The sequence below is a fragment of the Pocillopora damicornis genome, chromosome 10 (genome assembly GCF_964200805.1).
Source record: "Pocillopora damicornis chromosome 10, jaPocDami1.2, whole genome shotgun sequence".
Classification (NCBI taxonomy): Eukaryota; Metazoa; Cnidaria; class Anthozoa; order Scleractinia; family Pocilloporidae; genus Pocillopora; species Pocillopora damicornis.
In genome coordinates, this window is record NC_142679.1 from 14,287,793 (window position 1) to 14,301,707 (window position 13,915).

The 13,915-nt window shown below is 36.4% G+C and overlaps 1 protein-coding gene and 1 long non-coding RNA gene across 5 annotated transcripts in view; one reads left to right on the plus strand and one right to left on the minus strand.

Moving 5' to 3' along the window:
• Window positions 1-13,915, minus strand: part of LOC113664769 (low-density lipoprotein receptor-related protein 6) — a 45,915-nt gene that overhangs the window by 10,747 nt on the left and 21,253 nt on the right. For 3 of the 4 annotated variants that reach the window (XM_089184128.1, XM_089184129.1, XM_089184130.1), the window contains 7 exons: window positions 7,830-8,250; window positions 4,202-4,623; window positions 2,995-3,123; window positions 1,992-2,192; window positions 1,522-1,717; window positions 720-1,111; window positions 506-628 (listed from right to left, as the gene is read on the minus strand). In XM_089184128.1, the coding sequence (XP_089040254.1) occupies window positions 506-628; window positions 720-1,111; window positions 1,522-1,717; window positions 1,992-2,192; window positions 2,995-3,123; window positions 4,202-4,623; window positions 7,830-8,250 (1,884 nt within the window). Of the gene's footprint in view, window positions 1-505; window positions 629-719; window positions 1,112-1,521; window positions 1,718-1,991; window positions 2,193-2,994; window positions 3,124-4,201; window positions 4,624-7,829; window positions 8,251-9,426; window positions 9,843-13,915 lie in introns of those variants that run through there. The other variant, XM_089184131.1, reaches the window with a different exon arrangement.
• Window positions 12,137-13,118, plus strand: LOC149039042 (uncharacterized). The gene is made up of 2 exons (XR_016180254.1): window positions 12,137-12,264; window positions 12,868-13,118. It is a non-coding gene; the product is annotated as an uncharacterized LOC149039042 (long non-coding RNA).

Below are 13,915 nucleotides of genomic sequence, written 5' to 3' on the forward strand. Positions count from 1 at the left end.
ACACACTCCCCTGTTAACACTTTAACTCCCATAAGTGATCAAGACAGAATTTCTCCTTATGCTATCAATACAATATCAAGCAGAAAAGTGATAAGAAAAAAGAAAAATATCAGTTGGAGGATTATTAGTTGATCCAATACCAAATTCTCAAAACTAGCATCACAAGAACTGTATGGTGGATCGTACTGAGAATTACTAATGAGACCTTGGGATTTAAAGGGTTAAAACACTGTCACCGAACAAGCAGGATCCATATACGATGATAGCCGATGGCTGCAGGGGAAATATTATCTTGATCTAACCAATTCTTGCAATTAATTTATTAGGAAATGTGTGGCATGTAGACAGGTACATCTTGGGAGTTAAAGGGCCAACAGCATATGACATTTATGTTGATTTCCATATTTTTGATGGAAAGAAATGGCTGACTGGCTGATTTTAGCTCTCTAGGTGTAACCAGGCGAGCTCAGTAAATTAGCCTAAGTCATCTCTTCCAAATACTTACATATACAAGTCTTCTCGTCAGAAAGAAGCTCCATTCCTGTTGGGCATTCACATTTGGGTCCTGATGGCTTGTATAAACACAAATGACTACAGCCTCCATTTTTTCGCTGACAGGCATTGGAACCTAGAGGCCAAAAAGGTGTTTTAAGTGTAATAAGAAGGAAACATGGAATAGTCAAAACTAATTTAAGTATCAAATAAATAAGGCTTCCTACCATAGGATAGATTAAGGTTTACAGCTTTTAGTCCCATAAGATCAGGTAGGCTGTCAATGATTACTCTTCTGTCTTCACCAGTTCTTTTGTTCACACTCTCTATCGACCTCTTCTGCCAGTCCGTCCAATAAAGATTATCCCCAAGCACAGTAAAACCAAACACATGAGGCAATTTTTTATCTAAAATAACACGGCGGGCACTCCCATCGAAGTTCATGACTTCTATCTTGTCATTCCTTGCATCAGCCCAGTAAATCTTTTGCTTCAGATAATCAATGGCAAGGCCATTTGGCCACGCAACCGAGGAATTCACTAAGATGACTCTATGACTCCCATCAAGCTGTGCTCTCTCAATCTTTGGGTGTCTTCCCCAATCAGTCCAGTACATGTACCTAAGTGAGATCATGTTAGAACATTTCAAACTTATAACAGCCTTTCTAACTGACACATTTGATAACAAAAATTAATTTAGATTTCTTTGCATGCCTTTGCCAACTTTCAGTATGGAAATAAATAAAAATTATATTAAAATCTATTTTCATCTTTTTTTTTTCTTGCATCTCAACAAGGCTCAGTCATGGGCTCCTAACCCATCCTGTCTTTCACAATACCAAACAGAGTTCAGAATTTTTTCCCTGTCATTCCAAAAAAGCAAAATCAGCAGAAAAAAATCAGTTATCCACAGCCTCAGTCAGTTCTTATGGGGAAAACCTGTGCTCTCCATCTTGAGTACAGCCTTCCTTCTTGGCTTCTGGTTGTACTCAATACTTTGTAGATAACAAAATTAAACTCATATATTTACCCTCTTGTAGGATCCAATGCTATTGCTCTTGGTTCATCAAGATTTTCATCAATAAGAACTCTTCTAGCAGAGCCGTTTAGTCTGCTGACTTCAATTTTATTAGTGCCTGTGTCTGTCCAGTACAAGTTCCGTGCTACCCAGTCAACAGCAATACCATCAGGATGTTTCAGCTCACTCCTTACTACTACCTGAACATCTGAAATACAAAGAAAAAGACAGAAAACAGTTCAGAATAAAGATTAACATCCAGACTGGCCCTCATGTTGGTTAGTACTCAATAGAACTGTTTTGGATCCCATGCCAAGCAGGATAATTTCTGGTGACTGAAGTGCAGTTTACTCTTTCCATTCAGCAATATAGATGGTACCAGAAAACAGTTGAAGAAACTTGACAGAACTTTTGTTAAGTTACTATAAATTCGCCAAAATCAGTTATCGTAATTAGTGTATTCAAGTTCAAGGTTGGCTAACCTTCTCCATTCAACCGGCATCTTTTAATCTCAAGTTTTTTATCATCACTCCAGTAAACATATCTATCCACTGGATCAAAATCAATTGCAACTGCATGACTGATTCCCAACACTGGTAAAACAACATCTGTGAGATCAGGTGTATCAAGTGATATACGCCGCAGGTCCCCTTTTCTTGCCAGCAATAGAAAATGGAAAGGACCTAAGATAAAAAAGCCAAACATTATGAATGAGCTTATTACTGGATATTACTACAACCAAATACAGTTGTTGGAGTATATCTCATTTCACAGGTCAACCTTGAAATCAACTACTGGTTCTTAATTCCAATGGCTATACATTTTCACATAAGATACTAATGAGAACAACAGTACTGTAATCACATCAAGAAAGTATGCCTGAACTGATTTTGCCATGTACCTACCCATCTATTAAATAGTGTACATTCAGTGATAGAGGAATCTTTGCAAACATGATTCTGCTCATTAGCACAAGCTTTTTGTTTCCTTACCAGACTACAAAAAGGTGGGTATTGAATAATCAAAATGTAGCACATATCTATCCTTCTCCCACATTTTTAGCTTGATACATTTAAGATTCTCCCAGGCACACATTGTTAAAAATTAAAAATTTTACAGAGAATGTATAGGCACATTTAGCACCCAGAGAGTTTGTGTTGCTCTAAGGCAAGTCACAAACACAATTTGCCTCAAGTGACATGGAGAATTTGTCACTGCCATCAGTTGCACAGATTCAAACCAGTCTGAATTCACACACAGAACTCAGTGACATAATTCAGTAGCAGCAGCAGCAGCAGCAGCAGCAGCAGAGATTTTCAATTGTTTTAACAAGTTGTGTCTCTCCCTTAAAATACCCCACAAATAATATTCTAATTATGCACATCCAGCATACAGAATGTTTTAAATGTATTTCAAACAAAGCCCAAATACAATCAGTACACACACTATTAGCAGTTATTCATAACATTGCACACTCAATCATACCTTTTTCACATGTTCTTCCATCAGACAAAAGCTTCACACCAGTTGGGCACGCACAAGAGCGACCATGCGTATTCAACAGACAAAGATGGGTGCACCCTCCATTGAGAGTAGAATTGCAAGGATTTTGACCTGTTAAAAGATAAGTCAACAACTTGTCAAAAATAAGCCAGGGTCACAATTTAGCATTTCTTTTTATCATTGCACAAGAGGTTTAAAGAAAAACAATGACAAGAGCTATCAATAAAAGCCAATGGCTCACCGAAACACCCCCCCCCCCCCCAACTCAGCTACATGTATCTTTTGGGTTATTAAGTGTTATCAACTGATCAACTGAGTTGATAACACTTGGTCAGCCTGTTACACCCTCCCACCAATGCAGCACCACAGTTTCTTTAGAAACTTACCCCATTTAGAAATGTATCTTTAGCCAGCCACTTTCACTTCATTTTTCTAATAACTCGTTATAAATATATCAACCAATTATTGAAATAAAATCAAAGAAATTTGTACACCTTGCTTGAAGATTTATGCACAGCTCATGGAATGCCTATCTAACCTTTTAACTTTCAAGAGTGACCAAGACTGAATTTCTCTGTGTAATATTGACACAATATCAAGCAGATAAATGATAAGAACAAGGAAAAATATAAATAAGGGGATTATTAGTTACTCCAATAACAAAACATAAAATGATAAAGATTACATGGTGGACAGTAAGGGAAACTACAAATCAGATCTGAGAGTGGAAAATACAATTTCAAAGTGTGAAAAATTTCCAGGCTTGTTCAAAACTGATGACCCAGTCAGGAAGAGTGTTTTCAATAAAAGCAGTTTTAGAAGTTCCACAATGAATCACTGTAGCAGCAATCATCAAATTGACCATCAGGGCATTCCCTTCATGTGATGAAGCCTAAGCAGTCTAACTAATCAACAAATGGAGATCAACACACAGCAGTCAACACATCACACTTGTTATCATGTGACTGACTAACTTGTATGCAGTGTTCTCCTTATTAAGGCGGTAACCGATAAAATTTACTGCCTGTAGCACTACCTTGTATTACTGCCTAAAATCCTGTAGCATTCTTAAAGAATTCAAAGGTTAAAAGGATTCCTCTACCAGCTTGAAAATTTATCTTATCTGTCGTGTTTAAAATAGGGAAGAACACTGCAAGACAATCGATAACCATTTATTAATTCCACTTACCTGGCCTTGGCAACTGTTTTTTTGGTTCATATGCATGTATATCCATGGGTACAGAAGTAGTTGACCAGACCATTTGACACCGCATCCCACTGTTTTTATTTGCAGAATGTATCCCTCTAGAAGTCCAATCTGTCCAATAAATTTTGTTTTCATATAATGTCAAAGCAAATGGATGAGCTTGATTTGCCAAAATACACTGACTTGGAGTTTTAAATATTCTCTCCCGGTTTGAACCATCAAAATTAGCTTTAGCTATATAAAACAATTTTGCATCTGTCCAGTAAATTTTCTCTGCACTGTAGTCTATTGTGAGCCCATTGGGCCAATGAATGTCTTGTCTGACAATTACAGAACGATTAGAGCCATCCATTTCAGCTCTCTCTATCTTGGGTTCTTCACCCCAATCTGTCCAAAACATGAACCTGGAATTATGATTTGAGAGAAAACAATTTGTTAGAAACTTTTAACATCATTGTAATTCTAACAAGCGTCATCTACTGAGATTACACTTCAGGCGAGGTAAAAAAATCAGCGAGTCCTTCAATTTGAAATCATTTATTTTCTTTATAGAGATCTGTTTTTGTTACTCTCAATTTGGTATTAAATCCCTTAAGTACACTTTCTTCTTTAATAGCAAAGAATGAGAGGGCTGTGCACCATGTTGGATTCAGCCCCCAAATGAAGTTCTTTGAAATTATTTGACCTTTCAGCAGCCATAATTGTCTAGTAGTGTACTAGACAATTATATTGCTGGCTCTCAGAAATCCGCCCCCATAGAGATCTTTTCAGTTAAATTCCCAAGGCAATGTTAGGGTCAAAGTTAAGTTGATTCAAGGAGTAAGATTCAAAATCCATAATTTAACCTGAGTGATTTATCATTAGCCAAAATTTTTATCACTAGTTTTGTTACTTCTAATCTTTAAGTCCAGCAATTTATTTAATGCCTGGATTGCGTCAGCACATCCATAAGTTTACCTTAAAAAAAACATGATTGTTTTAATAGATGAAGGACAAAAACACCTTCACAAGTACTGTATAGTGCACTGATTACTCTTCACTTGAAGTAAACAGCTTTCCAGTTTGTTTGATTTAAGTGACACCTGGATGAAACTGCATGGTTTGATTTAAGTGACACATAAATGAAACTTTTTCATTGCATTGTTAACTGCAAGATACTGCATAATTAAAGCATGCTAACAAAAATTACATCACTAACAAAATAACCATGTTTCTTTTCTTCTAGCCCAATCAAATACAGCAATGGCCCATATTTTTTAGAAATGGTCAATAATTTAAAAAAGCCATTGGCCATAAACTCAAAAGCCTATTCTCTGTAACAGTGTTCATTTGTTTGAGAATTTATTTGGCATACATCTGAGTCAACATCTTTCAATAACCATAAGTAACTCAAACTTAACTGAAACAACCATCTCTTTTAAAGTGACCAGCATTTTGTTTTTATTACAATAAACAACATTACTATTCTTATGGTAAAGGAGAAAAAGTAAACTCACAAAATAGGATATAACAAAGATCTTTAGCTTTAAATGCACACTTAAAAAAAGATACTCTTACATAACATTAATGCTGAGTACAATAAATGGTTTCTTCTCATGTGTAAGGGAACCTAATTTTACAGGAAAAATGTTAGCAATAATCAATCAAGAACCAGTATAGCTTAAATTTTTCATAGTTCAGGAACCAATAATTTTATTTCCATGAGGGGAAGTACAGTCTCTAATTGAAAGAAGACTACAATTATTTTGAAACATTTTGCAAATGAGAAAGGAATGTAGAGCTTCGTAAAACACCTACACTTGCTGAAATATAGACTGTCACAAGGAAAAAAAAAAAATTGCAAATCATCACACTATGAAGAAATTGGAAATCATCTTGATGTGAAACAGGATAAGTATAACACATTGGTCTGGAAGGTTAAACTCAAGGCCACACAAACAAGGCAGAGCTTAGCATTTCCTTCTTCCTTCCTCAAGTAGAGAAAATCTACCAGACCGTCAATTTTCCTTTAGGGGATTAAGAGAAAAGAATTGTAACATCCCCCAGGAAAAACAAAATTTAAAAACTTACCCTGACTTAAAATCTCTTAATCAGATAACAGCCTAATCAAGCTTTGCTCTCGATTAAGCTATTTGCTCTGATCAGAGTTCATGCAACCTTTTTCAATACCTAAAATATGTCCTCCACTTCTCACATAATTTATTTATTCTCAAAAGTTGACAGATCTTTTAAAAGAAGGTATCCCAAGTTAAATGCTGTGATTGAATTTTTAACAAATATTTTTAAAGGAATGTAATCCTCTCTGTGATACTGGCAACAAGATATTACATGGAACTTTAAAACACCACTAAAATGAGGCACACCAAGACAAAAAAAGTAACACAAATAGCCATTCACAACAGCCTAAGATTTTGTGAAGAAGATATAAACATTAAACCAACAAGCCTTAACAAACTGCAAGGATAGAAAGTGAAGAAAGGGTTATAATTTAACTCAACGATAACTTATCAATTTAAATTTCCTCACAAGAAATCTTGAAAAACAAGAGTTAAACTTCCTTTGAATTTAACTTAAACTGCTGAAGACTACTATTCATCAAAAGACATGTAGAACAGCAATAAAATTTCCTCAACTCTGTACTAATTCACAAGACCAAATTTACACTATGTTATTACAGAGTGTTAAAAAATCCCATAAAACAATGGATAATTAGTAAAACATTCATTGGGCCACAATTAAAGAAAAAGTCAAATGAAACATTAGGCTGAACTATTGTCCAAGGCCATTAACAAAGCCTTCTTCAAAGCTCTCTTTATATGAGACCATAGATTATTCAAGAATAGATATTGCACATCGACAGATTTTCAACAAAAACCCAAGCCCTTCACTCATGCTCAGGATTTTTACAGAAGACCAGCCCCTCATTAACAACACAGAGAAAAATAAAACTTGCTTCAGAGGACAATGAACACTAAAGTACTAATTAAGTCCACAATTTCAAAATGTTAACTCATTCCACAACTACTGTATTTTTGACAAACAAGAGAATCTTTCAGCTAGGAAAAAAAATCACAAATAAAATATCTTCTCTGAGTGGATCTCTCAGATTGATTCTTTCTCTAAAAAATGACATTCTCCGGCTTTACTCAGTGAATTTCAACAGGGGGCTACAATAACAAAGAAAGCTTAGATTCCAGTAAGATTCACAAGCTTTCTTTGAAAATGGTATTGAGTTCAAATACTGGATGCATGCAACAAATTCTTTGTGGCATATTCATCACTTAAGAGATTGCTTCGAGAGATATTCAAGGTTCGCTAAAAGCAGGCTAACGAAAAAAAATGATAGATAACTGTTTGGCCGCCGAAGTTCAACGCTTAATGTATTTTTAATTGAGCATAGTTCATTAGTCTTTCCTCGTCAAACTTAAAAAGAAGCACTAACTCTAAAAAAGCAAGCTATTTATAAAATATCAAAATCCAAAATAACAAGTTCTCCCAAAGCCAAGCAAAACTTTCGTTGTAGACAAATTGCTGACGATTTTTCTCAAACTCAGCACAAAATAAACTGCAGCTATTGAGTGCAACAAAAAACACAAAGTCTTCAACTTACCCCTTGAGTGGATCCACTGCAATCGCCCTTGGAAGACCCAAGTCTTTCCAGAAAAGAACTTTGCGATAGGATCCATCAAAATTTGCAACTTCGATTCTGTTTGTTTCCCAGTCAGAATCTCCACAATTAGTCCAATACAACTTTTTTCCTACCCAATCTACGGCTAATCCTTCAGGCTTTTTCAAACCCAAAGATATAACATCTTCAACTTTTCTTGAGTTAGAACTTTCCGTCATACGAATTCGTTTGATTTTCTCATCGTTGACATCCGTCCAAAATATGTATCCATCTTCGTAGCTGAAATCTACAGCGATAGCATTCAAAAGACCAACAACTACGATAGTTTCATTTTGGTTCTTTTGATTTGGTCGTACTATTCTGATGTCTCTCCGGTTTGCGTATAAAATCCTTGGAGAAGTCGCTGTGGAAAATAAAGAATTGGATTAGAAGAGTTGCTGGCACGAAACTAGAACTAAAGAGTAAAATACCTGATTCGTCACAAGCAATTTCTTAAAGATCAGTCGAGGATAATCGAGTTAATAACTCCGTTTAGCGAAAGGAAATGTCCGGGAATATTTTATTTTCAACGTAACGGCTAAAGGGTTTACACCTGAAGAAATGTAAGTTAAACATATCGCTTTCAACGGGCGTCATTACTCTGTAGTAATTCATCTCCGATGTTCTCCGAGGATTTGCTAAATGTTCTGTAAATAAACATGATAATAAAAGACTACAACTTTTCATGCAAGACGCACGTAGCCAGAAGCTAGCTTCGGGTTATTAAATCAAATGTGTAACATCGCGTACTTTATTCTTGATCTTCTCTGATTAAAGAGTATATCAATCCTTTGAATCAGTTCGAATTGTAGTGCAAGGGTTAAGGTAAAGATGAATTTAAACTTTGCCTAAAATGCTGCATACCAAACCAAACTCAGAGCGATCGGATCTCGCGTGGGGAGAACAGGTATTCTGCCAACACTTGAAACATAAATCTACGAGTTTAATTCCCTCACGCTAGGAAAATTATACTCAACGATGTCTCATACAGAGCTTTTACTCTCGTCTTGCAGCATTCTTTCATCCTAAGCAGGTATCCTGAACATACAACGACCAAAAATATATTAAGATACCACGTGCAAATGAATTTATGAGAGCAATGTTGTTGTTATTATTAAGTTACTCGGAGAATTTCGATTCGCCCTTTGCGGCTTCTTCAGTTTTCCCATGCATACAAATTGGTGCTTAGATCTTTAAACTATCAATTCGGGGAGGACAAGAAATGAAATCGCCATCTAAAAGCAGCTGTGGGTGAAGCCATCTAACAATCCCCGCTCTTACTTCAATGTCTAATCATAATGGCTCAAAATGGACGACAACTACGGGTGTAAATTACAAGTTTTTAAGCACTAAAGATCTCTAAAAAAGAATCCAAATTCAACTGGTAATGGTCTACGAGTGTTTCTTTGTTTAAATGAATATTTTTTGTTACATGAAAAGCGAATCGACACAAGTAAGATAGAAATTTTGTCCGCCAAGCGAATCAATATCATCAGGCAGAAAGAACACATTCGCATAGATACGCATCGAACGCACTTACCTAAACATATCCTATAGTATAGGCAAACCAAGCAAATTAATGCTTTGAATTTCATCCTACGCTATCGGTCCGGTAGCTTCACCATTAGAGACAGTGGTTGAGTGCTCCAAGGGGTAAATCAAACCACATACATCCATGAATCGATTTTCGAAGCAAACGCAAATCAGATTTTCACAAATAACCTTCTACTCGTTGTTGGCTTACGAAATGCTTCCGACCAATTGCGACGCTCGTTTCGGCTCGGGTCATGTGAGCCGATCATTTGCTGCCATTGGCTCGTAGTTTGACATCGGGCTGGAAACAGGGGGGTGTCATGCGCACCTGATTACCGGCACTGTGCCAAACGTTTAAACCGGAGAATTGACAAGATTGAGGAAAGAGGCTTTCTATAAGGCGTTTAATGATCCTGAGCGCTTAAAGAACACAACCTCCTTGCAGCCAAAGGAAATAACTTTTTGATGTATTTCAATAGGGCATCGACTTAGTCACGTTCGCAAACTCTCTGGTCACGGCTAATAGTTGGCGCCATTGTGCTTACTTGCAAGTATCCTCTTGGGACAACAAAAAAACAATAATGAATTGTGGTAGAACTCAAAAATTAACATTTCCAACCGAGAAACTAGCATTAATTTGGCCCGCGAAATCTTAGCAAGATTAGCCAAACCGCAACTTGTCCAAGCGCAGATCAAATAATTATTGAACAAGAATTTCGAGAAAATCTGCAGTTTTAGAAGTTTAGCGCCTCTCTTTGGAATATGTAATTACGCGCCAAAAATCGGGTCATCAAAAAAAGCAAATTGGATCTGTCAAACTATCGATTAAAACCGTGGCAATATGTAGCATGCCTTTGGCCCGAATCATAAGGTCGGATATTATGGTTAAGAAGCAAAAGCCTATTGCGTTTGGAAAGTTAACATTACCGCATGTGCAGGCTTAACTTGTAAGCACAATGGGCGGGGAAACAGAAGTGTTTATACAAGAGTTTTAAAACCGCCCCCTAATTGTTCGCTAATATCTTTGGCGTTTTGAATAGAATCAGCAATTTATGACGCTGCTATAAGCTATAACTGTAAACTATGCTAAAGAAAATGAGAAGAACAAATGTGTCAGATAATCAGAGAGTAGGGTATTAGGAGAAGTGTGAAAACAATATTCGCCGAGGCGGCTGTTACGAAATCAATAATGATATTTTACTAAAATCAAATATTTCGACCATCAGTTTTTAAGTGAACACCAACCACGTTTAACTTTTTATAAGTAAGACGTTCCAGTTATATATGTTGTCTGGAAGGTCGATAAAAATGGAATTTTACAAAGTGAAGGAAATTATAAGTGGTGAAGCAATATTGAATCCATAGACTACACCCTACAAAAAAAAAACATAACGACGCGGGTTGAACGCAAGCCTTTGAGAACACCAATTAGAGTTATATTTCTTTGTATGACATGGATGTCATTGTCCTAGTTTTTTTTACAAGGATTATGATAAGCGATATTGTCGTCTCCATGCATTTTACGTGTTACATTTGATGAAGATCGCTATCACTTTTACAGCTCTAAAGATAGACAAGATCACGCGCACCATCATGGATTATATCCCGCAAATTGTAAATGAAACGATCGTGGAAACTCTAATGGGTTTATGGAACCAAATTTACAATATATTGAATGAGTATTTGAGGTAAAGTGTACTCGAAATTTTCCAATCACGGTATCCTAGAAGTGGTAAAGGTATAGAGGATTTCATCGCAGCCAAGTGAGTTACTTGTGTGATTCCTTTTCATAGACTGGAATGTATAACTTTCATTCGTTTGATCAAGGGGCCTTCAATGGCCTTTCGCAGACAAATACATTTTTAAGTTTTGAATTTGTTATTTGATTTCTTTGAGGTGTTACGAATGGAAAAAAAATCGTCTCAGACTTACTATACTTAAGGTACCTAACTATCAGTTCCCGCATCGAAAGATCTGTGTTGTCTCTCAAGAATAGTTCTCTATTTTATTGCTAAGACAACCATAAGCTCTACCCGTAGCTAAGCTTTTGGCAACACTTGGACCTACATCAAATCAAAGCAACGGTCTTGCAGTTTTAGCTAAGTATAGTATCATTCAGCCATTAATGTGTTTGAGTCGCAACAACCTCATACCAATCCGAAATATTTTTGGGGGTGTTTCAATTTAAAACTATATCGAATTAAGCTCCTTACGATTATCGAGAGGGCGGAGCTTGCTGTAAATGCACAATTGAATAAATCCTCGACTGAAATTCCTGTGAGCATAAAACCTTCAGCACCAGCATAATTTTTTATCTTTCAGGCTGGCGATTTCGATTTTTGCACAACCCATCTTAACATAAATTTGTATCCGTGTTGCTCAAAGTTAAAACGAACGGCCTAAAATTGGTTCAAATGATGTTTTACGCTAAAATGCAAAGATGTCTTCTCAATGTCACAAGACGCCAAATAAATGATCGTGCATCATACAGTTTTATCATTTGCGGTGAGATTCTGTAGTAATATCGCTATTTGGGTTTAATATCAAAGAAAATATCCAACCTTTATCGTATAAAATCTAGCGAACTATTAAGATGAAATGTTCAATTTTTCTGTTTTCTGCCGCTTACATATCTCTAAATATAAAATGCCGTGCCGATGGGTCTGGATTTATATTCTAATCCGGTTAAATAAAAGATTAGTCGGCCCTTAAATGGCACTCAGGTCCTACTTGCTTCCAGCTTTGATACAGTGATTATAAATCACATGAAAAGATTGTGAAATTCAAAGAATACTGATGACACAAAAATTCCGGTAGTACAAGTCCGTGGGCTAAGATTGTTAAAGTAAGTTAAGTGTTTTACGTACATCCTAACGCTTAAAACAGGAATAGGGAATTTTTTTTTTGTTTCGCGAATGAGAAAGCATAATAGCTGTTAAGTAAGATAATTAAAAAAACCACGACGGCGACGGCAACGAGAAAATAGCGGAAAAAAGAACATGTCATGAACAGAACGATAGTGCTGCCGTAGGTTTTAAAACTTTGTACGTTTCCTTGCTGTTCAACCTAAAATTAAACAACAGCGTAAACAACGTGAAATCAAATTGCGGGTCCGAGAAAGGCGAGATCCCCGACAGCAAATTATTTATGTTTCTACTTCGAAGTCCACGTTGCATTTTCATGTTTTATGTGTTGAAGCAGATATCTTGCGTCGCTAGAAAAGGTCCACACATCGAGCTACTCGCAAAGTTCCTAAAAGAAACGAAAATAAATTTTTAAACCGCCGTCGGCGTCGGTTCGTGGGCACCGCAGTCGTGAAATCTGAATTTTAAAAACTCGTGTCAAACTTGCAAATATAGAGAAGTGCTATAAGCATCAAGCATTGATCAGTCATAACAGCACCCTTCTCGAAAAGAGTTATTTGTACTTTTCGTGACGGTTTTTCTAGAGGGGTGTGAGGACGAAGAAGGCGAATGAGGACGTGGATGGTGGTTGGGCGTGGCGCTGAGGCACTTAGAGCGGAAGTCCACCGCAGAGATGATAATCTCGACCCAGACGAAAAATAATGAGCAAAAATAAAAAAAATACACTTTGAGTGTTCATATATTTGGCCTCATTGTTGATAAGCATCATGAGCTGAGTAAGAGCTTATTCAATGACATTTTCACAACAGAAATAAATTGCCAAGTTAATGCATCCGAGATTGAGTTATTTGATCACCATTGACAACCACGCGCAATGATAGTCTTCAACGGCCCAATTTATAACACAGACATTTTTAAGAACTCCTTCATCATTAGCATATAAGTTACAATATTAAGATAGTTTTTAACATAAATATATACTTCTGAACCTCTTTGTACCTTTATAATATCATGTTTTGTGCTTTTTTATGAATCTTAGCTCACTTGGGTCAGTCACATAGACCCCCAGAAATTGATTTTGAATAAACGAGTTCAACTTCTATCTCTCCTTTCATCATCATTTCTTGTTGTAAGCCAAATTCTTGAATTCCTGTTGATATTATTTTCAGCGACGAAGTAAAGGTCATTAAAAGCATGCGATAATCCAAAAAAAGCAAGTAAACTTTTAATTATATTTGAGGAGTAAAATAAATCAATGTATGGAATGTAACCATTGTGCGTGGATTTCATTGCACATTTTTGAATAATCCTCGAATAAAATCTATAGAAAATATGATAAAAAGCCTATATTGCGTCGTGGGTTATACTCTGATTATTTCAGCTTTAATACACAGGCTACTAAAAGTGCGCAGCATGAAGTTCAATCTTTTCCCGTTTTCCGTGAAAGTTCTGCTTCTGGTATATTAAAGAGCCCTTACTGATGTAATTTTAGAGGAAACCGAAACATTGCCCTCCGCATGTCCTTTAACAAACGCTACACATACTGACATACATACCGCATTAATTCGACTGAGTGCCCTGGGCGCTAATTGAATGTTTGGACCTTGATAGTGGCCGCTTATTCGAGTTGGG